The following is a 27891-nucleotide window of genomic DNA, read 5'->3' on the forward strand; positions in this document are numbered from 1 at the left end:
ACCACCCCGTCCCCTACCAAGTTACTTCTCTCACTCATTTCACTCTCTAAAAATGCGTTCAATTGTTTCTTGGATGCACTAATACTATTCACTTCCATGCTCTTCCCTGGTAATTCATTCCACAACTTTTCTTTTTTGGAGTTCGGGGGGCATCTGCATCAAATTTCCTTTTTTACTCCTAAATTTGTCTCTTGATACTTCAACTTGGGATTTAATAATTAGGTCACCTTCATTTCTTTTCTTTTGCAAGAAATCAAACCCAATTTCTAGGAACCTCATTCAAAATTCAGATTCTTAATAGTTAGAATCATACTTCTTCATCCATTTTTTCCTATGTTCGTTGATTAAGATAGATTGAGCCAAGAGATACCTCCCCTCAGGGAAACTCAGCAAAATGAGAGATGGTCATCACTTGAGCTACCCTTGCACATCTTCAAAAGAACCCCAATACTCCATTTACATTGCAGCATTGTCTTCAGAGCCAGCCCTACTCCATACAAACAAGGTAGTGTACATACTTCAGGAAACAAAGTAAACCAGTCAAAAATAGTTCTCCTCCCTGAGCTCTCAAATGATTATACAAATGAAATAAAGCTAATTTCATAATTTATGACCTAAATGGGCCTCCCCTCAACCTGGATGGTTGTGGAACTGGACTTCAGGGCAACTCCAAATCCACATTGTAAACAAGGTCAATTCACAATACAGGGATCTTGTTCATATTGTGGAATACTTTCACAATATAGGTGGGGTGTGAAGGTGGCTTACAATTGAGGAAATTATGTTTGGGGGTAGGGGGCTGGAATGAACGGTGCACTCAAAATTTAAATCAGCAAAACAAAGAACGAGCTTCTCCCCAAAAAACTCATTCTTGAACTAAACATGAAGTCTTCAGAAATCATAGTAGAATGTGAATTTTGAAAGTTAAGAGTTAACCATACACAAATATCTTGTTTACTCACCATTAATTCAAAGAAGAACCAGGCCTGGTGCAAAGCAGATTCACGCACACTCCCACTGCTCACAACCCACTGCAGGGCCAGCTCCTCATGCAATAGCTAAGTCACACAACACAATAAGGATTATAAGCTTACAACATAATATTCCAGAATAAGGGCAAACATATTCCTTCTGCCTGATCTCTACAATCACAACTAAATGATATTTATTTTTCCAATCTTGGAATTTATTAAGTTCCAGTTCAATTTTAGTATGAAAGGCCTATATATTTATGTAAAAAATCCAGAATCTATTTGTAAACATTGAATGTTAAAGTGGAGCTTTGTTATAGGAACAATGGATCCCATGAAATGTTATGCCCTTTATCTATACTTGATAGCTGGGGGAGGGAAGGGAAGAGGAAGTAGTTTCAGAAGTTTAATCCTAGCTGACATTGGGTTTCATTCCATTAAATTGCCATGATAGCATCCAGGAATGGGAAAAAATGTGAACCTCCACTTGACCTGATGAAGTTTACTGAATAGCAGGTCTGCAAGCCAAATAAAGATTTATTTTCCATCTGAAAATCTACTTTTCTAGATCTCTAGCAGCTTTCAGTGGTTGATTCATAAAGTTGGAATTTCTCTGCTCCAGCAGGAGAAATTCTAAAATGTTTTTCCTGCTATGAGCTGTACTAGTGTTTTTGAGAACAGCTCTCTAGGACAATGCTTTCTTCATGCCTGAGCGTAGGGCAGTGTTGGGAAACAATCTGATTATGAAGTTATATTATTCAAGCTCAATCCTGTTTTTACTCACCATTGACATAAAAACACTTTGCAGCAGGGTCACTGAATAACAATCAAGAATAGGAACTGTGGAACAGAGGCTGAGGCAAATTGTAATACCCCTAATGTTGCCTTGACAGAGAACATTTAACCTAACACAGACAAGAGATGGAGCTGGGACCTTTTATATTGATGTGATTTAGTGCACCATTTGGGTGGTACATTTACTCATTGAATAAGGGAAGCTTCAATTTTGTCCTCTCAGCAAGGGAAGAACTGTCCTATCCCAGGCTGTGAAATGTAATAATTGACTCCACTGTTGAATTAGTTTCAATAATCCCCATTACAAATTTAAATTTCACATGTGCATCAAAATATTTGCCACTGCTGCAATTGTGAAAGTTCAAATGCACGATGTACCATGTTTGGTCACAGATTATAATTAAGCGCCGCTGCCTACAGTATGTTACAAATTTCAATTTGTTGAGAACATGCCCCCAATAATAAGCTGCACAAGCAATGTGGAATCATCCAATCTGATATTAGTTTCAAAAAAGAAAAAAAGTTCCAAAAAAATTCTGCTTAAAGCTAGCTGCAATTCTGTGTGATTTGAATCAGACTACTGAGAGCAGTCTAATTATTTGTGACAGTCTAGCACTGTGGTTAGACACATGCAAAGCATGGGTTAGGATCGGCAGACTACAAATTCTGCAACAAATTCCACGGCAAAGCTCAACTTGATCTGGGCTGTAACCTCCTAGATCTGAGCAAGCGGAGTTAGAGATAGCATTCAAGAATTCCTGGAGTAGATTTATCCCACCTTCCTCACTCGCCTCACACAATAGCACTGTGCACTACCTTCTTAGTTGGTAATCGTCCCGTTAACGTTTGTAAGAAACTTGTGCTCTCGGTATGCGATGACATGCGATTACTTCGGTCCATCGCCTATGGAGTGGAATGAATGTTGGTAATAGATTGGTGAAATCAGATATGGTAGAAATGAATGTATTAATTTAAATACACGGGAGTTGAAAGCTTTCAATGCTTTCGATGAAATTATATTCCAAACAATATGTCTGTAATTTCACATCTATAATAGGGGTTATCACTTTACCTATGTCTAAAACTGATTTGAAAGCAAAACAAGGGTTTAAATCATATTTTAAGTTCTGACGTTTGCCTTGCTACTGAGGATGTTTTTTGTCTTAAAAGGAGATGGAATATCAGAGCAAAATACTTCTTGCTCAAACTATTTCATTAAAGTCCACATTAAACAAAATACTGCATTTCTTGCATGTGTTCATCACGTGTTGAGTCTCTTACCTACTTATTTCTTTTGATTGAAGTGGATCAACTACCCATGCTTACATGTTGATAACCATTTCTTCTTTCTGACTCATTCTCTCCATCACAAATCTTCTTGTCTCTATTTTGATCAATTCTATTCTATTGTTTTTTCTTCCTCCTAAGTTCCTTATTTTTACCCAGAACCTCAGAATTGGAAAGCTCCTTGCCCTCCACAGACTTTTCTTCCTCCCACTATGGGTATGGTAACAGTGCACTTAGAGGCAGGAAGGTTTTATGAAAGTGAAGTTGTGTTTCACAAATATATTAGTTTTTCGAGGGCATAACTAGTAGAATGGATAAGGGAGAACCAGTGGATGTAGTATATTTGGATTTTCAAAAGTTATTCAATAAGTTGCAAAGCAAAAGGGTCATACACAAGATTAGGGATAATGGTATTGGGGATAATATATTAACTTGGATTAGGAATTAGTTAACAGACAAAAAATGTAGAGTGGGAAATAAACTGGGTCATTTTCAGATTGGCAGACTGTAACTAGCACATTGCAGCATGGATAAATGCTTGGGCCTCAACTATTTACAAATTATATCAATTACTGAGATGAGGGGGCAGATTGTAATGCATCCAAGTTTAGTGATGATACAAACCTAGGTGGGAAAGTAAGCTGCGAGAAGGGCACAAAGAGCCTGCAAAGGGATACAGACAGGCAAAGTGATTGAGCAAGAATGTGGCAGATGGAGCATAATGTGGGGAAATGTGAAATCATCCACTTTGATTGGAAGAATAGAAAAAAGGGTATTTTTTTAAAAGGTGACAGGCTAATACATGTTGCTATGCAGAGGGCTTTAGGTGTTCTTCGGCAGAAATCATAGGGAGTTAACATGCAAACACATCAAGGCAAGAGGAAGAGAAATGATTCATTGAGGGTTGGAGTACAAGAGCAAGGAAGTTTTGCTTCAATTATATACAGCATTGGTGAGATGATATCTGGTGTACTGTGTACAGTTTTGGCCTCCTTACTTAAAGGTACACCTGTCTAAAAGGCAGGTACAACAAAAGCTTGCTGGATTGAATTCTGGGATGAGAAGGTATGTATATGAGGAGACATTGAATAGATTGAGCCTATATTCCCTGGAGTTGCGAAGAACGATAGGTGATCTCATTGAAATGTCAAATTCCTAAGAGGGCTTGACAGGGTTGATGATGAGAGGCTGTTTCCCCTGGCTGCAAAGTATAGAACCAGGGATAACAAGTGCGCTGTCAGCCATTTACAGCCAAGATAAGAAGAAATTTCTTCACTCAGACAATCATAAATCTTTGGGATTCTCTACCCAGTCAGTTGCTGAGTATATACAAGGCTGAGATCGATAAGAGTTTTGTACACTAACTGAGTCAAGGGGTATGGGTTTAAGGCGGGAAAGTGGAGTTGAGGTAGAAGATCAGCCATGCTCTTGTTGAATGGTGAAACAGGCTTAAGTGGCTATTTGGCCTATGACAGCTCTTATTTCTTATGTTCTAACGTCCTACAATCTTCATGATTTTAAAACCCAAGCTTAGTGTCACCTAACCAAAACTTTCAGATTTTCCTAAACTTCTATATTACTCTTTTGAATTTTGGTAATCTCCTGATTTCTCCTCTGATTTTTCTTGTCCACTGATACTGAGCTCAGCAAGTTCTATAATTTGGACATTAGAACATTCTACAACATTTCTTCATTTTCCACATGGGATTAGTTATAATTGTGAAATTACAGTGCATCCAGTTTTTTAAGGTTTGTACATTATGTGTTTAAGTATTCTGCAACACAACTCCCAAGGACACAGGTCTAATCATGAAGAAAGTAGATCTTGATGAACATGTAACACGCACAACGATTCAATTCAGAGTTGCATAAATTAATGATGAAATGTTCATGTCAACTAACTTGATTAGAAAGTTCAGTTTTCATTTTATTGTTCACAAGTCTTTTGGCTGTCAATTTTCATCTCTCTGTAGAAGTAGTGTCTGACCCTCACTCTGCAGCAACTAGTCTAGGACCCACCATATCAGAAATTGTGGTTACAGATATACACCTTTCACATTTTCCTTCACTCCTATTTCGACGTTTGATTCCAGTTTACCTTTAGCCCCATTCTGAGGTCACATATACTTTCCTCTAGTTAAACAAAAAGCAGACCACTTACAGATAGAGTTTGATCAAGGAGAACAAGAGAAGCCTTTCCAAAATCAGTTGTATTAAGTTCTGTCTTTCCTAAACTGTAGAACAGGTTTACATTGAATTCCTCTTCAAAAGCTGCACTAGGTAATATATTCCTAACACACTGTGACCCTGAATGCTGTGATAAAATAAATTATGGCACTTTTTTGTCAACAAAATGGAGGTGATTGATGACTAATGAGTATGCTGTACGAGGCACAGGTTAAAATACTTCTCTTCAGTTGCAACAATGTATCTAGGATTTCAGTAAAGCTTAAAAGTGGACATGAAATATTTTCAAACTATATCCAGACAAACTGTGGAAAAACAATAGTGCAATGACTAATTCTACTCTTTCAAACTTGATCTGTGCAACACTAAGTGGTCAAGGTGTGTCACTAGTGGTGAGAGTAATTTGAAGTGATGAATTAAGCCTGATGTACAAGAGTACTGCACATCATTAAACTGCATTGCTTTCAAATTCCATTTTCCGAGAATGCACTGACACAAATATGCTAAAGCAGCCTGGAAACAACAGCAAGTTCAGAGAACCTTCAACGTTCCTGGGGATGACACAACAGTTGAATAGTGAGAAGTAAATCATTTTACCATACAAACAGTGAAACACCTCTCGCTCCTGAATTCAGTTAGGATTGTTACGTTCCACAAATTCATAGCAGTGAAAATACACATAAATTTACAATAGTGCGGTCGTCATGTGCTGATGCGCTATGTATCCCATGCATTTTTATAAAATGGCATGCACAAGCACTCGAGCATAAAACTATGGAAAATGGCCTTTAAAAAAAGTAGCTGATATTTTACTTTACAAAAAAAAACCCACTATTAATCACAAGTGACTGCTAGTAAAACTCAAGAGGACGCAAGTACAAAATATTCAAAAAAACAAAATAATGGGAAATGGATGAAATAAAAAATCAGTTATAAAATAATGTCCTGAAGAAGATATTTTAGCATCTGAAACCACCTGCATTACTTCAGTGCTTGATCTGGGGGGGCTTCTCCATGGGACAGTTGGGCCACCAGCATTAACCCAGGAATTGGAACGGTCTAGTCCCTGAACAGGTGAACGAAGCAAATAGGAGAGGGAATTTAAAAACTTTTAGCTGGATGCTGTCTTAATTTCTCCAAAAACACACAATGTATAAGGAAAATGTATTTAAAGAGTCCACTAGAGCTTACAACAAAAAATGTATTTTTCTCCCATTGTCGCCTGAAGATGTTGACTCTGAGCTTAATTCCACATAAATGGGGAGCCCTCCGTTAACATGTGCAAAGTAGCTATTCTTCATTTTGATCATGGCATTGAGGGGGTGCAGGAAGACAGCCACAAAGTAGAGCTAGGTACTAATCCTCATCTGGTGTCCACACATGTACACTTCACAATAGGTGCCACACGGTAGTGATCATGAGCAAAAATCACACTGATTTGGCCCACTGCCTAGCTGAAGGTCACAAGCTGCAATATGTTAACTCATTGCAGAATACTGATCAAATTTTCCTAATTTACATGATTTAGAGCTAGGCAGTTACGTTACTACCTGAGCCAATGGGGTAACTTTGGAACAATTTAGTTATTAAGCAGTGGGCTGAAAATACACAATGAAATTCTAGTGTCAAAAAATAGCAAATTTTATGCAAAGATATTGAACTATTTAAATGCCTTCATTAAAATATAGCAAACAGGTTAATAATACGCAGCATAACTTCAACCCTGGAGTTGTTTTCTATCACAGGGTCAGGGGATTGCAAACACACAAAGTAATTAGCTAATCCAAGTCTGCGACTGGAGATGAAGGATGGACAGAAAAGTGTGTCAATTAGAAAAAGTGAATATTAAAAAGGGGAACTTTACTCTCAACAAGTTTTCTACCTGTTATGTAAAATTATGCTTTACTTCATCATAAAGAGCTTTCAAATTGAAATAATAATACACACATTGTGGTTGAATGCTACATGTGGCTTAAATCCTTATTATACACATCAGTACCTACATGTAGAAAGAGGCTGTTTACCTTGCTGCCAATAATTGTCCTTACTTCATCATCTGGTGAGGTTGGTGTACCTGAGATGTCAGGGTTGCTGTTACTGAGACTCCTGGACCGACTAAGACTCAGACTGGCCAGCCTTGCTGCTGTACGTGCCATCGTAGCATAATGCATAGATCCACCCAATACACAGCTACCAGGACCTGTGACAAGGATTCAATCATGATAAGTGGGTAAAGTTTCAACTCCCATGTAAATTAAGGAGATGTATTTCAAGTCAGGACATGAACTATCTGTCTGGAAAATACAATGCATGACAAGACTCAAAAATATTGGACAGGCAGATAAATAATGAAATAGGTCAGAAGCTATCAGTTTGGGAAACTTGGTTTGAAATGGAACATGTAATCAATGTGTGGGTGCAGATGGGATGCGTCATAGGCTATCAATCTGAAGGTGCTAGGAGAACTAGTCATGAACTATTAAACAACACAGGAGTCATCAGAGTTTGGTTCAATCAGAATCTATGCTTTGATTTCAGTTGATTAGTAATGCTCCAGGTTTCACCATTTGACTTTTTCCATTTCTCTCACACCACTCAAGATGCAAAATGATAAAAATGATTAAAATGGGCTCCAGGTATGTACTGACCGTGGAAATGGGGAATGTGGGCTGGTCAAGCAATTGCTTGAGGAAGAGGGTGACAAATAAAAAAAAGAAAACACAATAGAACTTATTAAATAGAAACTGAAATCAAGTGGAAAGCAATGCAACCCTCAACTTGCTATGTGATGTAACCAAGTGGATGTGCTGTTGCATGAGGGAGCTTTAATCCTATTTGGCATTACAGGGCATCATTTGAGATGGCACTTCACCGTAAATGGTACTTTTACATTATTCTTTTTAGTGAAGGTTCAATTAATGTATGGTAACAGTCATTTGGTAGAACAAAACTTGAGTATTTCTGAAAAAAGACAAGTCAAAGCTTATCATCTTGCATTCATCATGAAAATTAGCAAGAATGCCAAATGTAAAGGGAACAACAATTTATGCTGCATGAGAAGAAATTGCTAATTGGTTGACAAGTGGACTCTGATTGCTAGAGGCATTGCCATGGAAAATGCACCAGTTAACGGATGACTGACAGTTAACTGCCAAGCTTTACTTAAATTCAAACCAGGCAGGTCAAGGCATTGCTCTGGGAAATGAAGCAGAGAATGGCTGTTGCCTATTTTGGTTAGTTGAAAAAGGTGCAATAGAGTCATAGAGGTTTATAGCACAGAAAAAGCCCCTTCGGCCCATCAAGCTTGCGCCGGTCAAACAAGTACCTAACTACCCTAATCCCATTTTCCAGCACTAGGCCCATAGCCTTGTATGCCATGGCACAAATGGTTCATGTCAGTAATGATATATATCCATTCTTGGTGTTTGGGTGTCACTAACAGGACCAGCAGATATTGTCAATCCCCAGTTGTGTGTTGGTCAGGTGTTGGTGGGCCTTCTTCCTGAACCCTGCAGTCACTGTGGTGAAGGTGCTACCACAATGCTGTTTGATAAGGAGTTACAGGATTTTCACTCAGTAATGATAAATAGAAACAGAGTAAACATTTTGACCCTGTATGACCTTGGACCCTATGACACTTGAAACATTACCTCTGTTTCTCCCTCCACAGATGCTGTCAGACCTGTTTATTTTATCTAGCTTTTTCTGTTTTGATTTCAGATTTCCAGCATCTGCAGTATTTTGCAATGCATGTACATGTTCTCTCTGCCTGCAAAGGACAGGACCCTGTGTATTAATATATGTAGCTTCTAGCACGCATAGGTTAGCCACACTGTTTTGAGTTTTGCAAGCACGGACTGGTTGGGTACAGTCAGTACCTTGCCTGTTGTGAACTCAAAACAGTGTGTCCGACAATAGATGTGATTCCGCGATTGGACGTTTGCTAAACCATCTTGAGTGTACTGAGAATTACACTGACAACCAATTTAAGTTTAACAGCCGGGCTCACAGTGTGGTTCACTTACGTGTGTAAGAAGCTACATATATTAATACACAGGGCCCTGTCCTTTGCAGACAGAAAGAACATTAGCACACATTGTGCCTTTTTCAACTAAACACAATTTGACCAATCAGAGTCAACCTGCCTGGCTTGAATTTAAACAAAGCTTGGCAGTTAACTGTCAGTCATCAGTTAACTGGTGCATTTTCTATGGGAACACCTCAACCAATCATGGTCCACTTGCCAATCAATCAGCACTTTCTTCTCATGAAATATAAATTGATGGTACTCGGATTTTGCTCTCACCTGGTGATGAAGGGTTTGACTCTGTGCTTGGAAGACGGAAAACGCAGTAAATATAGGATGCCAACAAATTATTTCTGCCATGCTGATCCTGGTTTGTTTCTAAATTTTTGTGAAGTCTGTTAACAATAGATGTCATTGCCTCAAAAGATGGCTGTCCCATGTTTACTACAGAAAAAAAAAGTAGAGAAAGTTACAATCCACAGAAGATGAAGCTGCTTTTCAATCTTAGTCTGTCAGGGAAAGTCCTGCACCCTGAAACTGAACAAACAATAATATTACAGTAATAAATATCTTCAACCCTGAATTACACAAATTGGCATTCAATATCTGATTGCAATTCAAACAGAAACAAACATTTATTGTTGTCCTTCCTCTCCATTCTTTCCTCTCCATTTTTCTCATTTTTTAATGCCCAATTTTCTTGAAAAACTGAGATTTCATTTTTTTCCATAAAATCCAATCAATTTAACTTTTTCACAATTTTCTCATTGTAGCTTCAGAAACTTTTACTGACCACCTTATCCCCCTGGGGCAAAAACTTTCAGATGGCGGGGAGTTTTGCCCTGCCACCGAAGAAGTCAGCAGAGAGTGCACCCCGGCTCTTGACAGCTGCCCAGCAACAATTTAATGGTCTGTGCAGCATTAATTAGCTGGAGGCAGGCTTTCCACCTCAGCCTAGGGAGGAAGTCCCCATTCAGAGAGCTGTCAGCCAATCTGATTGGCCGGCAGCCCCAGCAGCGCCACCGGACGCAGTGGCCGCTCCTAGGACTACACCGAATCCCACAGAACAAAGTGGCAGAAGCCCAGGATACAGGTTAATTCAGGGATCTCTCAGCAGGGCCAGGAGAGGAGACCCTGGACCTGACAGGGGCAAACGTTATGGGATGACGCCCGATTGGGAAAGAGGGCCCTTGAGGAAGGTGTCCAGCCCCTTACTGTACAAGGCCTGAGCAGGCTAACCTGTTAGGCTTCCCCACCCTGCCACCCCATCCTCTTCCTTCACTGGACGAAAAATTGCAGCCGGGCAGGAAGCGGCTCTTAATTAATTCGCCACTTAAGGGGCTCAATTGGGGTGAGAGCAGGCAGGCCCCCCTAGGCCTCATCTGTCCCCTGTAAAATCGCTGCTAGCTCAGAGATGGGCAGGTAAGTGGTGGGAGGAGACCTGCGTAATTTTGCACCCTCTTCCTGCAAACTTGCTGGTGCGGAACTGTAAAATTCTGCTCCTAGTTTCCACTCTCCATTTTGGAGGTGGGAGCAAATGTCCTAAAAGCCAGCCAATGATAGACCCAGATTGACACTGTTACAGAATATGTGCATTAAGTCAAACTCTATATCAAACATAGTAGGGAATCTATCAACAATTGACTTCATTGGCACATGTACAAATTTATCCATGATATTGTAAGGACTAACTGTGAAAAAATAAAGGCAGGAAAACAAAGATGAGCTAGCAGGTTGGACAAATAGATGGGCGATACAGACTTTACAGAAATTTTGATTGAAATTTAGAAAATGAGAACAGGGAAAAGAAAATGCAGCTTAAATAGTAAAGCTTTAAAGAGGATAGAGAAGCAGAAGAACATTGATGTGGAGGCTACTGTGGTGGCAGTGCAAGTCGATAAGGCCCTATAAAAGCAAGAACTTTTTATCTTGCATCTGTAAGGAAAAAATACAAAAGCAAGGTGGTGTTAAAATGTCATGAGTCTACACTAAATATTATTGCGGGCTGAACGCCACTGATAACTTGCCTAATTAGATCTCAATTCTAAACTGTTACTGCACAATGCCTAATTTAAAAAAAGCATGACCTGAGGATCATAACATAGATCCCTTATTGTGCATTATATGGTCCATGACAAAAAACATGTATTTCCAACTTTGTGACATTGTCCATCTCTGCCTCACCTCAGCCCGTCTGCTGCTGAAATCCTCAACCATGCTTTTGTCACCTACAGACTTGGCTCCCCATCCACCAACGCCTCAAATTTGAAATTTTCATACTTGTGTTCAAATTTCTCCCTGACCTCATTCCTCCCTTTAACTGTAAAATCCTCCTAGGACTCTGCCTTCCTCTAATTCTGTCCTCTAATGCATTCCCCATTCTTTTGCCACACCATTGATGTCTGTAGCTTCAGCCAATTCTGCCTTAAGCTTTAGCAATCCTTCCTTAAACTTCTAGTCTGTCCACCTCTCTGCAAGCTTCGAGTCACACCTCCTAATTATCCCCTTCTTTGGCTTGGTGTCAATTCTTATCTGATTTTGCACCTGTGAAACACCTTGGAGTGTTTTGCTATGTTACAGGAGCTATATAATACGATGATTGTTTATTTTAGCATTTAAGAACTGGATTAACAGAATGTTAGGTCCTGTATGTTTGTATCTGCCCTATTTAGCTCTGGCACAAGACAGAGATTTAGCTAGTTTACTTGGTGGTGTGCAGCATATTAGATCTTTTTTGGCATGGATGGCTGTTAATTTGACCATTGAAATGATCCACTCTTTAGTCATTAAGTAAACTTTAAACATGAAAGGTAAATTGGAGGTAATATTCCCAGAAATGCAAAATCTTATTATTTAAATTCCACATAAATTTCCCATTTGCCAATTTGTTGACATTTTTCTGACTCATGTTGTGTTACAATGCACTCTCCAAAATCTTATGCAAGAGATCATTACTCTTGTAGAAGCCGAGATAATAGGTATTAACTAGTTTTTCACTAACATTTGTAAGCACCTGCACATGCACAACTCAGTGATCAATGTATAATGGTTCGGAGCAGGAGCCCAGTCTACATTTCACCACCGCTTAGTCCAGAGTATGACTGGGGCAATCCTCATTCAGACACGGTTTCAGTGTAGAGCCCATAATGCATTTGACAACAAGGGCACTATTGGTAAATGTTCTCAATTAAACGTGAACGTATAATTGTTCCATAAAAGTGCAGTCCCCACTGAACTAAAGATGACAATCTCATGGTTTATTGACACATCCCCACAAAGAGCCAGATAAAAATAAGGAATGATGCATTTCACATACCAATCTGTCCAGCGATTACAGGAGGCCTCACAACCAACAAGACAAGTTTATCCAGAAGCTGGTGGAGGAATCGTACCACAGGCTCTAGTTGAGCCGAGCTCAAGGCCGATATACTGTTCTTCAGCTCACTCTCTAGGTCATTCTCCAAAATTCTCAGATCTCCAATTCGCACAGGAAATGCATGCTCCTCCAGGGCATGGACCAGAGCAAAAAATTTGTCAAGGTATGGATCCTGTGTTAAATATTTAATGCACATCTTTAAAACAAAAATCATTTCTAACAAATCTGTGCTTTGAGTTTAAAAGTAAGAGTTATGAGAGATGAGTTATTAACTCACGCAATATAAGTTTATTTTCATATATTATTTATCACTATCTCAATTCTTGCCCTTCGGCCCATCAAGTCTGCACCGACACGTGAGAAACACCTGACCTACCTACCTAATCCCGTTTACCAGCACTTGGTCCATAGCCTTGAATGTTATGACGTGCCAAGTGCTCATCCAGGTACTTTTTAAAGGATGTGAGGCAACCTGCCTCCACCACCCTCCCAGGCAGTGCATTCCAGACTGTCACCACCCTCTGGGTGAAAAGGTTTTTCCTCACATCCCCCTAAACCTCCTGCCCCTCATCTTGATCTTATGCCCCCTCATGACTGACCCTTCAACTAAGGGGAACAGCTGCTCCCACCCACCCTGTCCATGCCCCTCATAATCTTGTACACTCGATCAGGTCGCCCCTCAGTCTTCTCTGCTCCAATAAAAACAACCCAAGTCTATCCAACCTCTCTTCATAAATGTTTCATCCCTGATCAAACCTTGCCTCTCCAAGTGGAAATAGATACTCTCTTTCGGAATTTTCTCCAATCGTTTCCCTACCACTGACATGAGACTCACTGGTCTGTAGTTCCCTGGCTTATTTTTACAACCCTTCTTAAATAGCGGAACCACATTAGCTGTTCTCCAGTCCTCTGGCACCTCCCCGGTGGCCAGAGAGGAATTAAAAATTTGGGTCAGAGCCTCTGTGATCTCCTCCCTTGCCTCCCTCAGCAGTCTGAAACACAAATCATCTGGACCTGGAGACCTGTCCACTTTTAAGCCTGCCAACACCTCTAATACCCTGTCACTCCCTATATCAATTTGCTTAAGAGCCTCGTAGTCTCTCTCCCCGAGTTCGAAACCTTCATCCTCATTCTTTTTATTCATCCTCAGTATTTTAATATTAGTTTGGACAATTTGTCTGCACATCCCAGTGAGGGATATTGGTGCTGGAACTCAAAAACCTTTCTCTTGCATTCACTGCTCTAATAACCTACGGCATTAAGAAATTTCTCTTAACCCCTCTCTCCTCACATTCTTTACAATGTTTAGTTGATGGTTGCTCATCACTAACCCCCCTGCCAGGCAAAATACATTTTTCCCTTTCACCCCATTCAATCTCTTTAATATTTTTAAAACTAGCTTTCTCTGAAGCTTTCTCTGTGTGGGTAAAATTAATCCCAGTATCTCTAGTCTCTGCTCAATTACAGGGGTATGTTCTTTCCACAAAAAAAGCAAGGCAAATCCAACCCATTAAATTAATGCCTCACCAGCTTACTCTTAATCATCAGCAAGGGAATGGATGAAGCTATCACCAGTGCTATCTAGTGGCACTTACATGTCAATATCCAGTTTGGGTTCTTCAAGGATCACTTGTCCCTGGACTTCATTACAGCCTTGATTCAAACATGGACACCAGAACTGAATTCTACAGGTCAGGTGAGAGTGACCACCGTTGACATCAAGGCAGCATCTAAGTGATTTTAGCACCAATGAGCCTGGGTAAAGCTTAAATCAATGGGTTTCTGGGGGAGAATTGTCTAATGAGCGGTACCATACTGGCACAAAAGACGATGGCTGTGATTGTTGGAGACCAAGCATCTCAGCCTGAGGAATCATTGCAGGTGTTCCTCAGGGCTGTGTGCTAGCGCCAAATATCTTCAGCTGCTTCGTCAATTACCATCGCTCCACCAAACATCAGAAGTGGGGTTACTTGCTGATGATTGTGCAGTGTTTTAGTTCCATTTGCAATTCTTCAGATAATGAAGCAGTCCGCGCCCATATACAGCAAGACCTGGACAACATCCAGGCTTGGGCTGCTAAGCGGTAGTAACACTCGTGGCACACAAGTGCTTGACAATGACCATCGCCGACAAGACTAACTAGCTCACCATGATTTCAATGGCATTGCCGTTGACAAACTGCCCCATCTTCAATATACTGGACCGTGACCATTGGCTTTAAGCTCAAGCGGATGAGACCAAATGCTGTAAGACAATAACCAGGCTTGAAACAAAAACAAAAATTACTGGAAAAACTCAGCAAGTCTGAAAGCATCTGTGGAGAGAAAGACAGAGTTAACGTTTCGAGTCCATATTCTGAAGAAGAATCATACGGACTTGAAACATTAACTCTGTCTTTCTCTCCACAGATGCTGTCAGATCTGCTGAATTTTTCCAGCAATTTTTGTTTTTGTTTCAGGTTTCCAGCATCCGCAGTGTTTTGTTTTTATGCTAATATCCAGGATTGGGCTGACAAGTGGCAAGTAACATTCGTGCCATACAAATGCCAGGTAATGACACCTCCAAGAGAGAATCTCTCCCCTTGACATTTAATGGCACTACCATTGCTGAATCCCCTGGGAGTAACATTGACCAGAAATTGAATTGGGCTAGCCATATAAATACTGTGGCTACAAGAGGAGGTCAGAGCCTAGGAATCCTGTGACAAGTAACTCACCTCCTGACTCCCCAAAACCTGTCCACCATCTACAAGGCACAAATCAGGAGTGTGACGGAATACTCTCCACTTGTCTGGATGAGTGCCACTTCCACAACACTCAAGACGTTTGACACCATCTAGGACAAAGTAGCCCTCTTGATTGGAGCCCCATCCACAAACATTGACTCCCTCCATGACCGACATATAGTGGCAGCAGTGTGTACCATCTACAAGATGCACTGCAGAAACTCACCAAGCCTTCTTAGACAGCACCTTCCAAGCCCATGACCACTACCATCTAGAAGGACAAGGGCAGCAGATGCATGGGAACACCACCACCTGGAAGTTCCCATCCAAGCCACTCACCATCCTGACCTGGAAATATATCGTTGTTCCTTCACTGTTGCTGGGTCAAAATCCTGGAACTCCCTCCCTAACACAGCACTGCGGGTATACCTACACCACATGGACTGCAGCGGTTCAAGAAGGCAGCTCACTGCCACCTTCTCAAGGGCAAATAGGGATATGCAATAAATGCTGGCCCAGCCAGCGATGCCCATATCCCATGAACGAAAAAAAACATGAATGCCATGGCTACCAGAGCATGTCATAGGCTTGGTATTCTGCAGAGAATGGCTCACCTCCTGACTCCCCAAACCCACTCCACCATCTCCAAGGAACAAGTCAGGAGCTTAATGGAATACTCTTCAATTGTTTGGAAGGGTGCAGTTGCAATGTCTCTTAGGAAGCTCAACACCATCAAGGATTATGCAGCCCACTTAATTGACATCCTATCCACCAGTGTACCATGGCTACAGTGGGCACTATCTACAGGACGCATTGAAGAAAACTACCAAGGTTCCTTCATCAGTACCTCCCAAACATTCCACCTCCACTCCCCCAGAGGACAAGGATAACAGGTGCTTGAGAACACCAACATCTCTAAGTTCCCCTCCACAAACCATCCTGACTAGGACATATTTCCATTCCTCCATTGTAACTGGGTCAAAATCCTAACACACTGATGGAGAACCTTCACCACAATGGTTCAAGATGGCAGCTCGCCATCACCTTCCTAAGGGTAACTAGGGATATGTAATAAATGCTAGTCCTGCCATCAACACACATATCCCAAAAATGAATTTAAAAATCCTATAGTTTCCCATCCCTGACATCATCCTGGTGAATTAAAACTGTGTGTTCTCTATGGCTTACTGATCTTCTTTATAACAGGGCAGCCAAAACTGCACAGTTCTCCAACTGTGGCCTGACCATTGTATAAATTCATCTTTACTTCTTTATTCTTGTACTCTGTACTCTGACTTATAGTATATATAGTTTTTAATTCTTTTAATATCTGTCCATTCTTAGACCCTTCTCCCTGTACATATCTTTAAGCTATTGTACATGTGAGCCCTTCAGGCCCACCATATTATCTTTAATTTTTGACCTCTTTCGTTAACTTTCAACCCAGTACATTTTAATAATTTGGTTACAGCTCAGAAACAGAAAAGGCTACCAGGCCCACATGCGTTCATTCCATTTCTTTCTGGACTCGTCCCTGTATCTTCGTGCTTGGCAAAAGCAAAAACCCAGAAACTCATTGACGAATCAGGAATCTCTATCAAAATATTCTCTTCAAAATATGTTGAAATAATATCTCCTCCACCTCCCTCCTTCAGTGTGCCAAGCCCTACCACCCCTTGCCAACAAGCCAAAAATGGGTAATAAAACCATCAAAATTCAATGAATATACTTTGAATATATCCCATTTAATGACACTGCCCTGTTTAGGGAGGAACCTTATGAAGACAAATTTGAAGCAAAATTCAACCCTCAGTGCTTACTACAGAAAAAGAAGCAGACCCATTTTATAATTAAAGGCAAATCAGGCACAGCTTTGTTCTGACCTGGGTGTGGATAGAGGATACAGCAATCACCTCCACATTGAACACTCCCTTATGGTTATCCACCCACTTCATTCCAGGCAATGGTACCTGCAGGAGTAACAAGATCTTGTATATTAAGAGACATAATATGCCTCCCCAATGGTTCACTCAGTAAATATAGTATTTATGTCCCTGACAAACCTAGGCTTCAATTATAAAGCTATCAATGCTAAAAGAGAAGCCTATTATGCAAAGGGAAAACTTATCAGGGAAGGAGTACAGGAAGGGAGAAAGAGAACTTAGATAGCAGTTTAATATTGAGCTTATCAGTCTGCAGCTGAGTAGACTCAGCTAAACTGGCTGCATATAAATTTAGCATTGGGAACCACAAGAATGGCTACAGCTACCAAACTTATAATATTGATGGCACTATGACTCTTCAGCTAAAAGAGTTACCTACTCTAAAAAGCAAAAATGAAAAATCTATTGGGCTGTCCAAAACAATGCCCCTAATTATATTGGTCTCAAGTGTTGCAACTATAACTTTTCACAATAAAGCAGGAATTCAAGCACTTGGATCATTCTGAGCATTTGTCACACAGCTAGGCGGCAACCAGGGGCATAGGGCTCTTGTGTATAACTTGCCTAAGTACTGATATACATGAACATATTGGGGCGAATCTTCCTCTGCGCCGATCTACGTACTTTCACAGCTTGCAAACTGTACACCCGATCCATGTGTGACTGTGTGTGCCATTTCTGACTTTTCACATTGAGGTCAGGTTCGTAGTGCAGCTTGTGAACCGTGAACCAGTGCAGAAGGAGTGTGGGTGCAGAGGCAGACTGGTTAGAAGGCCTGCCTTGGTTCTCAACACAGAATCCCAGATCCGTTTAAACAACCCCAAACCTCACCCCTCACTCCCCCCATCCACCTCCATGCCAGCCCATGCCCACTCAGATCATCTATACCTCAAAATGTCATGTTTTAAACAGAAAGCTTTTACTGTACAAGGGTGAAATAAAACAAGTACTACTAACTTAACATGACATTTTGTAAACACTCATACTTTAAATCCGAAAATCTCAACAGAACACTTCCCATTCTACTCTTATTTCTACCCAAGAGTTCCCCTATATTTTACAGGATCTTGAGTGTTCCTTCACTTCTCCAGGGATCAAACCACAGCTCTCAGGGATTCACTTTGAATCTTCTCAGCATTCCCAGTATTCTCCAAGGAATTAGATTTCTTGGGCTCCTTCCACTAGCATTTGGCTATGTGACCCTGCAACTTTATCTTTCAACACCTCACGATTGTGGACCCCCCGACCCAGTTTAAGCACGGGCCTCACTGCATTCTTGCTTAATGAATCCAAAACAGAAACATCCCTGGCTTCTGATAGCCCTCTTCGACTGGTTCCAGCTGCTTCCAGAAATGGCCATCAAGGTTAGGCTTCATATTGTTTTAAGCTACATGATGATTATGAACCTTTCTGTATCATTACTGTACTAACACAATTCACAGCTACCATTTTCTTTAAAAAAAGAGTATTCCTTTTCACACATCATTACAGACGTCTTGTGCTTCAGTAGGCTTCTGAGTCAGAAGCTCTAATTTCAAGTCCCACTTCAGGACTTGTTGGTCATGGAAGGAGTGCTCATGGTGTGGTTCAAACAGGTTGATAATCAGCTTGCTAATCCTTCCAAGAGTGAAAAAGCGTGTGAAGATACAAAGCAAACACATCATTACAGCCAGCAGGAGTAGAATTCAAACACAGCCGCCAAGGTGCAATGACAATCTACTGAAGTATGAAGTGCTACATCACCCAGCCACACCACACCCCTTGCTTAACAAGCAATTGATCTGTGTAAATATAACACATAGAGAAAGTTAGCCAAACTCAGAATTATTTTGAGTAACTTACTTCGGGTGATAAAACTGAGTAAGATTGTGGAGGCTTCTCAAGAGACACAGGAAGGCAGAACTGACCAGTTTTCAGACGTCCATTCTGCAGCATTGGGATCCACTGTAATGGAAGGAACAAGGAGAGTAAAAATACTGCTAAACTAAAACCCTAATGTTGTGTCCATGTGTGTGTCCGGGGGTGTGTGTGTGTGTCTGAGTGTGTGTATCCCTGTGTACGAGCACACGTGTGTCTGTGTAATTTTAACTTATTTGCATAAACTGGATTTCCTTGAATGAAGAAGATTCACCAAGGACATTACTCTGAAATTGTTACAAACACAATTGCTGTTCATCTTCTGAGGTTCCCCACAATGAAATGACTGGTATCGGGAAATTCAGTGGCATAGGGAAATAATAATAATAAAAATAATTATATCCTCCCAGCATGGTGCGCCCTATCACACCCAGAGGAGCTCATTAAAAGCAACAAACATTGAATGTATTTTGTGCAATTTTGGTACGTTGCAGGAGTGAACTTGTCAAATCCTGTTATATAGTTAAATATAGTTAAAATAGTTTAAAGCGATGCATTACAGAGTCCAAAAGCACAAAGACCAAAAAGCGCCCAGTTTTCAAACACCTAACTCCTCCAAATCCCAACCTCAGCCAAGGAAGTAGCAGGTACGTGATATAAGGTATCAAAACACCCAATCTACAGAAATTAAAGTGTTCACACTCCTGATTGATTGGCTTCATCATGATGACCACATGCCAACTCTTGGCAATCAAATTGCCAGCCTACTTACACTCACTCCTCAAGCTCATGCACACTCAGGTAAGGTACTGAAGAATGTGAGAGTCAGTGTCTTTAGGAGAAGAGAGAAGTGGACATGGGGAGATGAAATGAAAACAGTGTTTGCACAGGAAAAGTCTTCTGATTTTAAAATCTATTTTTGATGATCACATGAGCACTATTGCTATACCAGTGCTGTGTAAAAGCAGAAAATTGTCTGGTACCGTGTATCCAACTGGGGTTTCCAAGGGAGTGTTCTGCTTCTGCTGGCAGCTGACATGATAGAAGGTGAACAGCAGATGATGGTGATCAGTCAGGTAAGCAGGAAGTTTGACTTTTATTTCTTCATGAAAGTCAGGTGATCTATTCAAAGAAAATGTGTATTTCACACATAACATTTCTTGCCCTTATACCCTGTTTTGTCTGCAATATATTAGAGCTATATTATCCAAAAGCCGCAACGTCGAGAGTCTCAGAAACCTTAGATGGTTCCCTTATTTGCTTAGTTAATCCCCGTCTCATGTAGTACCAAGGCATAAATACCAGAAGGTTTCAAGTTTTCTCTGCAGCTGTTGATCCTAGCTGGTCCCTATAATTGAATTAAGCAGCCTGGATTAAGCAGCGGAAAAATCAGTAACCCAATACAGGAAGGTGCACATGTATATATGCAGAGTGAAGGCAAGCTGCGACATCTCCCACAACCCATTTGAAGTCTACATATCAACAATGCCCAGTTGGAGAAGCTACTGGAAGGTTCTTAGGGCCAGGGACAAGTTAAACACTTCAGTGGAGAATGGGATAAAGAATTGAAAATAAGGCAGCAAGTAGTATAAATGGTTTAAATAATCCTTTCTTTATTGTCCTTGATAAAAAGGTATCATATACAATTTCCACAAATTAACCCAATTCTGTTGTGTCTTGACTTCAATGGGCTGATGTTACAAATGCAGCTGGTGTGGGACTCTGACTGCAAGGATCACACATTAGGAGATTGCAAGCATACTCTATGTTTTTCTATTCACTAATAGATGGAGAATTATAGGGATCACACCTATACTTTTTCAATATGTACTCCCAGCAGATGAAGCTCCTTGTTGAAGCATATATTCAGAAATTAATCCCCTACTTTTTTAAAAAGAAAACTAACAGATAGTCTACAAGTATTCTACTTCGATATTACAATCATCAGAAACCTTGAAATCCAGGGTGAATGAAATGGGCATCTACCTTAATTAGAAAGAGAAGGCAAGTAATTGCAATACAATTTGAACTCAATAGCATGTCAGTGATCACTGTTACACTGAACTCTCTTACTGGTGCATTATATTACAGGTGACGAAATCTAGAGTCAGTACTTCAAAAGTCAGCAATTCCATGGTCATGTATAACCAATGAATAGTACTAAAAACATATTTTGTGATCAAACAGTTTAAGAATATTTCAGTTAAAGGCAAAAGAGTTTTTTTAATAACATTGTCCCACTATTGTATTTTACCCCTGCTTCTCCTGTCTTTAACATGCTGATAGGTGCTAGGGTATAGTGTCACATATGACCTATAGTACCTCACCCAATTATCTAGGTAATTCATTAATGAAAGGTGTAACAACCAAACCCAATCTGGTCCTCGCCCTACATCGAGACATTTGCACCTCTAGTAGTCAACTGGCTAGTGATGATGAGCAGCAACCTTGGCTGTATTGAGATCCCCAACAGAATCATCATGTCATAGTATAAAAATACATGAAAATGTTATTGCAGTGTTATTTAGGGATAAATAAAGGTTTATTTTAAAAAAAGGATGACTTTGTTATAATTTAACACTTTTAGATTTTGGCAGTCACTCTGCAATGTTGTAAGCCTTTCCCTAGATTTGTTCTATCATGTTTTGCAAAGAGTCAAGCAAATTCTGAATTTCTAATACCTTTCATAGTATAACATTATACAAAACTTTAACACAGTAGAAAACTTTAACAAGGACAGAGAGCTCACAACGTTGAACCAGTGATTGCTGACCAAATAGAAAGCTGACAAATTCTTTCCCAAGGAATGCAGACATTCTCGTCCTTGATGCAGATCCTAGGTGACAAATTTGTATGCCTTCCATTCCTAGCACTGATATTCCTCACCCTGATGAGCTTAGAACATCAACAAAAAAAAAATCATATTTTAAAGTTTTGTCCCACAATCCTTGCAGCAAAAAGCTTTTGCAAATTTGAGTATTGCAAATTTACTACACTGACAGTGCTGCTACGTGTTTATGAGATGCAGGAATTTGTAGTTTGGTACTGCAGATTTAGGTAATGCACAGTTTTGTAGATAAATAAAAGCTCCCTCTACATTGCCCCAAAACGTCTTAACCTCAAATTTAAAAAGGCATTGGCAGTGCAACCGCAGACAGTTTTATTTCCCATATCAGCCATCCTTGTGGCCTCCTGAATAAGAGTTACTATTTGTGCTGCATTGCAGACAGTTCTTTGCTCAGCTACATCCATTAGCACCTGGGTTAAGATAGTCCTAAGAAGGCTGTTATAAACATTGGTGTTCCTTGGTTACTCTCCCAGTTATGTTGAGACTCTTGTAAACTGTTTGAGTGTGTTATATTCAGCAGTGTGCCCAAACTATCCAACATCTAATTGCACATAACTGTATTCAGGGGTGCAATAATAGGAATCTCTCGTAATCTGAACCACATGTTGTACCTTTCACGTGTCCTCATTTGTACTTCCCTAGTCTTTCAGTAACATTTAAGTGAGTAAAGGCCTGAAGTGAATCAAACTGTTTTAAGGGAACATACAGAGTAACAGTCAAAGTGAATACCATCTTCTTCACTCAATTTCAATTCTCTTTGAAAAATGAGAAAAAATAATAAACAATGTGTCTTGTCCCTTTTTTGTGGATTGATTTAATTGCTTTTGAGATTATTTTTCCTGCTGGTAGGAAACCTCTAATCTCAAAAATTGATCACTTGCATTTTAGCTTTCAGGTTAAGGCTCAGGGCTGCAGCTGGTTAAAACCTTACTGACTGTCCATGTGTCACTTATCTTCTGTGCTGTTCTCTGATTATTCACTGGAACTGGAAGGGTGCAGTCTTCAACTCCATCTCAACTTAGGCCTGTCAACTAAACTCTCTCACAAGAATACATTCTCAGCAAACACCTCATGCTCAGCAAATACAAATGTCCTCACACAAGAAAGAACAAAGTTGCATTCTTAAGATATCTTTGAAATCCTCAAAATATCTCAAAGCGCTTCATAGCCAATAAGTTACTTTTGAAGTGCATCTCCATTGCACATCACCCAACTAGAGCCCACAAACTGCAATGCTGTCGACTGAGGGATACATGTTGCCTAGCCTACAGGAAAATCCTGTATTCCTCTTCAAAGAGTGTCATGCGATCGTTTACATCTACCTGAACAGTTTATCAATGAATGCCAGTTTTAGCCTAACAAGGAATAATTTAAAATAAAAGTTCGCTGGAATCTTTTTGTCCAAAGGGCTCTGCTTTGGATTCTTCATCTGAATCCTAATCTACAATTCTCATCTCTGCAAATTCTATGAATCCAACCCCTAAGAGCACACTTAACTTAATAATAGTATTTTTAACACAAATCACACCAAGATCCTTCTGTGGCAGCACTGCCAAAACTCTGGGAACTCCAGGTTGTCAGTCAGGCTTGCAATGTGATGCATGTGTGTGTACTGGAAGCTACATATGTTAATACATATGGCCCTGTTCTTTGCAGACAGAAAAAACATGTACACATTGCGCCTATTTCAGCTAAACAAAATAAGTGACAGCCCTTGGCTGACACATGCCTCAGGGCAATGCCATGACCAATCAGGGTCAAGCTGCCTGATTTAAATTTCAGATAATACGTGGCAGTTAAGTGTCAGTCATCATCAATTGGTGCGATCTCCATGGCACCACCTCTACCAATCCGAGTTCACTTGCCAACCAATCAGCACTCTCTTCTCATACAGTACAAATTGCTGTTTTCCCCTTATATTTGTATTCTTGCCAAGTGTCCTGATGAGTACAAGACAAAAAGTTTTGACATGTCTCTTTTTTCAGTAACGCTCAAATATGACACTCATTTAACTTAAAATAGTACTGCTTTTGATGAGAGAGTGGATAGGAATAGCATGAACGGAAAATATGGGGCCTGGGAAAATTGCTAAATTTTCAATTACTGTAAATGAATGAATAACTTCCATCTTCATTTATCACCCCTCACCTGTGTAATTCTAAATAGAGATATTTTTCTATAGATGTTGTATAATACTGGCATTGTGCCCTGGTGTACTATAATCTTGAATGCAACAAAGACAGAAACATTTCTTGATATTTTCTTACCTGTTGTGGTATATTACTGCAGTGTACGATTCTTTTGTAAACTCTGCACAACTTGACTTTCCAAAGATGACCTAAAAAGGGGAATAAAATTGGTTGCTTGAGGTAAAAAATCAACAAAGGTTTATTATTTAAGCATTAGCCATGGCTTTCCTCCAAGTCAGGTCATGGGTTCAAGCCTCACTCCAAAGATAAGCACATAATCGAGGCAGACACTTTAGTGCATTGCTGCAGAGCAGTAGTTGAAGTTTTTTCTATGCCTTGGCCAAAACGTATCCATCAACCAGTATCACTAAATCCAGTTATTTATTTCATTGCTGTTTGTGGGACCTGGCTGTCATGGTCTCCTTACAACAGTGAATACACTTCAAAAATAGGCAGTGAACAGATTTGGGACATGTTGTGCTTGTAAAAGATGCTATATAAGTGAAAGATTTCTTCTATTAGATGGTGGAGTACAATATTAAAAATATCATGGATTGGCAGAATGCAAAGTTGCATTTGTGATCTCCCTTATCTGCTTTTTTTAAGTTGTAATTAGCATGCTGGTTAAGGAGAAACCAGTGGATGTGGTTTATTTGGATTCTCAAAAAGCATTCCATAATGTGCCACAAAATAGGTTATGACATAAATTAGGACTCATGGGATTAGGAGTAAAACATTAGCATGGATTGGTGATTGGTTAATGGACAGAAAAGAGAGTAGGAATTAACAGGTCATTTTCAGGTTCAGGTTGTAACAAGCAGTGTACCGCAAGGATAAGCGCTTGGACCTCAGCTATTAACAACCTATATCAATGACTTAGATGAGGGGACTAAGTGTAATGTATCCAAGATTGCTCACGATACAAAGTCAAGTGGGAAGGTGTGAGGAGGATGCAAAGGGGCTGAAAAGTGATATAGACAGGGTCAGTGAGTGGGCAAGAACATGACAGTTGGAATATAATATGGTGAAGTGTGGAATTATCCACTCCAGAAAGTAAAATAGAAAAACAGAATATTTTTTAAATGGTGAGAGATTGGGAAATGTTGGTGTTCAGAGGGACCTTGGTGTCCTGGTACATGAATTACATAAAGTTAACACGCAAGTACAGCAAGCAATTAGAAAAGGAAATGGTGTGTAAGCACTTATCACAATGTGGGTACAGCAATTGTATAGGGCCCCCGTGAGATCATACCTGGAAATACGATGTACAGTTTTGGTCTCTCTAACTAAGAAAGGATATACTAGCCTTGGAAGGTTCACTAAACTGGTTCTTGGGATAAAGGGGTTGTCCTGTGAGGACAGATTGAGTGGACTGGGTCTATTTTCCCTGGAATTTAGGTAATCTCATCAGAACATATAACATTCTTAAGATGTTAAAAGATGCTGGGAGTTTCCCCTGGCTGGGGAGACTAAAACTAGGTGGGGGGGACAGTCTCAGAATAAGGTGCCATTTAGGAGTGAGATGAAAATAAATTCCTTTATTCAAAGGCTTGTGGATCTTTGGAATTCTCTACCCCAGAGGGCTGTGGATGTTTTGAATATATTGAATGGCCAAGCAGAGACTGATAGATTTTTGGATACAAAGGGAATTAAGGGGCATAGCAATTGTGAAGGAAGGTGGAATTGAGGTAGATCAGCCATGATCATACTGAATGGTGGAGCAGGATCAAACTGCCAAATGGACACTTCCGCTCTTATTTCTTAAGTTTTTATATAAAGATTTTAATCGTGTGGTAGGAGGGTCACCCTACCCTAGGATGCCTGAGCCCAGTTTGCGTCACAGAATGATTGGCAGAAGGTGCACAAAATCCCAAGCTTTGTTGAGGGGAGAGATAGCTTAAAAAAAGAGGGAGTCCAGTCCTGCGAAAATGTTTGAATACGCTGCAATGAATGCACGGTAGTAAAGCACATGCCTCTCCTATGTGAGACAATCCAGAGTAAGTGGTTCTTTCTGTGATCTCATTCACATTATCCTTTGCCTGAGCTGAGTTGTGGAGATTGGTCCATGGCTTGGAGACTGGTGAACTATTAGTCCCAATAATGTTTTCACAATATAAGGAACGACACTATCAGTGTGGTGGAACAAAGGGAAAGGAATGGCTTGCAATTTGTGAAACTCGTAAATCTTTGAAAACCTGACAATCACTAGCGCAATGCAGGATGTGCTTTGAAAAGCTACACTTTAACTCTCCCAACTCCCCCCTAGGGTGACGTCAAAGATACTGGGAGTTGCTTGTTGCAGATGGGAGGTAGTGAAGCAGAGTATCAGATGACAGTGAGGGAGAGACTAATATGAGTGCCACATCTATTATTCCCACAACAGCTATCCTATGGCCTCCCTGATTTAGATTGGTGTTTTATTAAATGACCCATGCCCATTAGGAACTTAATTGAGACTAGACAAAATAATGTCAAAGTTCTCAAAGACAGCAGTCTGGATTGGTTTCAAATCTGATAACAGAGGTGAAAGAGTAGTGTGCTAAGCCACCACAACATCAAGTACCTTGGTAACATTATATGCAAATCAATTCTCTTCCAGCACCTCAAAACTGAAAGTTCTTATCTTCTTTAGTCTTCCCTTCCTCCTACAACACCCAAGCCTGGCAACATCTATTTACTATTGCTTGATTTTTATTTTGTCTCTTCAACTCTATTCAAGTTTGGTGGTGTTCTACACATAAACTTTAAAATTTCACAATTTTAAAAGCTATGATACAAAAGTTTGAGATGATATGATTTACCTGCATTGCATTGTTCTGATCTTCCCCAGACATAAACTGCACTTTCACAGTAATGTTTCTGGCAGAACCTTGACGATTTGCAAAATTGAGGCTCTGAGGATACACGTAAAGTAAATTCCTATGAAATCAAACAAGAATTAAGATGTAAAGCCTTGTGTAAAAATAGAATACAGCGGGGTTTTTTTTATATCCATAGCACCACAATGTTGTTAGGAATTTCACAGTATCTTTACAGTGCAGGAGGCCATTCAGCCCACTGACTCTGCACGAGCTCTTTGCAAGAGCATTCCACCTAGTCCATCTCCCCTGCCTCATCCCTGTAACCTTGCACATTCTTTCTTTTCAGGGAACAATCCATTCCCTTTTGAATACCTCGATCGAACCTGTCTCACCATCTTTCAGGAAGCTTGTTCCAGACTCCAACCACACTCTGGGTGAAAAAAATTTTCCTCACATCACATTTACTCCTTTTGTCAATTATTTTGAATCTATGCCCTCTAAATCTTGAAGTTCTCTTGAGTGGGAACAGTTTTTTTTAACAATTTACCCTGTCTATACCCTTCAGGATCTTGAATACCTCAATCAAGTCTCCTCTTAGCCTTCTTTTCTCAAGGAAAAGAGTCCCCAACCTCTCCAAACAATCCTCATAGCTACAGTTCTTCATCCCTGGAATCATTCTTGTGAATGAAAGTATACAAATGTTTTTGAATCTTTCAGGTAACCAGCTATTCGTTGCATGATCCAGTTCAATGTGGTAAAATGTCTAGGACAGGAACATGGAACCAAAGGGAGAGTTGATAGTTTTGTTCACTATAACCTCCAGGTCTCTGTCCTAACCTTTACTGTTATTCATTCATGGGACATTGATATCTCTAACTGTCCTTG

General features: G+C 40.1%; 1 protein-coding gene across 15 annotated transcripts in view; it reads right to left on the reverse strand.

The window, feature by feature from the left end:
• Positions 1-27891, reverse strand: part of dock7 (dedicator of cytokinesis 7) — a 183625-nt gene that overhangs the window by 81953 nt on the left and 73781 nt on the right. For 7 of the 15 annotated variants that reach the window (XM_041208313.1, XM_041208316.1, XM_041208315.1 and 4 more), the window contains 11 exons: positions 27007-27124; positions 24284-24354; positions 20152-20290; positions 19154-19255; positions 17252-17338; positions 12584-12815; positions 9547-9711; positions 7265-7440; positions 6217-6306; positions 2583-2669; positions 963-1058 (listed from right to left, as the gene is read on the reverse strand). In XM_041208313.1, coding sequence (XP_041064247.1) covers positions 963-1058; positions 2583-2669; positions 6217-6306; positions 7265-7440; positions 9547-9711; positions 12584-12815; positions 17252-17338; positions 19154-19255; positions 20152-20290; positions 24284-24354; positions 27007-27124 — 1363 coding nt within the window. The remainder of the gene's footprint in view (positions 1-962; positions 1059-2582; positions 2670-6216; positions 6307-7264; positions 7441-9546; positions 9712-12583; positions 12816-17251; positions 17339-19153; positions 19256-20151; positions 20291-24283; positions 24355-27006; positions 27125-27891) is intronic. The other 8 variants (XM_041208323.1, XM_041208322.1, XM_041208319.1 and 5 more) reach the window with 3 other exon arrangements.

This window comes from Carcharodon carcharias, chromosome 16, assembly GCF_017639515.1.
Source record: "Carcharodon carcharias isolate sCarCar2 chromosome 16, sCarCar2.pri, whole genome shotgun sequence".
NCBI lineage: Eukaryota > Metazoa > Chordata > Chondrichthyes > Lamniformes > Lamnidae > Carcharodon > Carcharodon carcharias.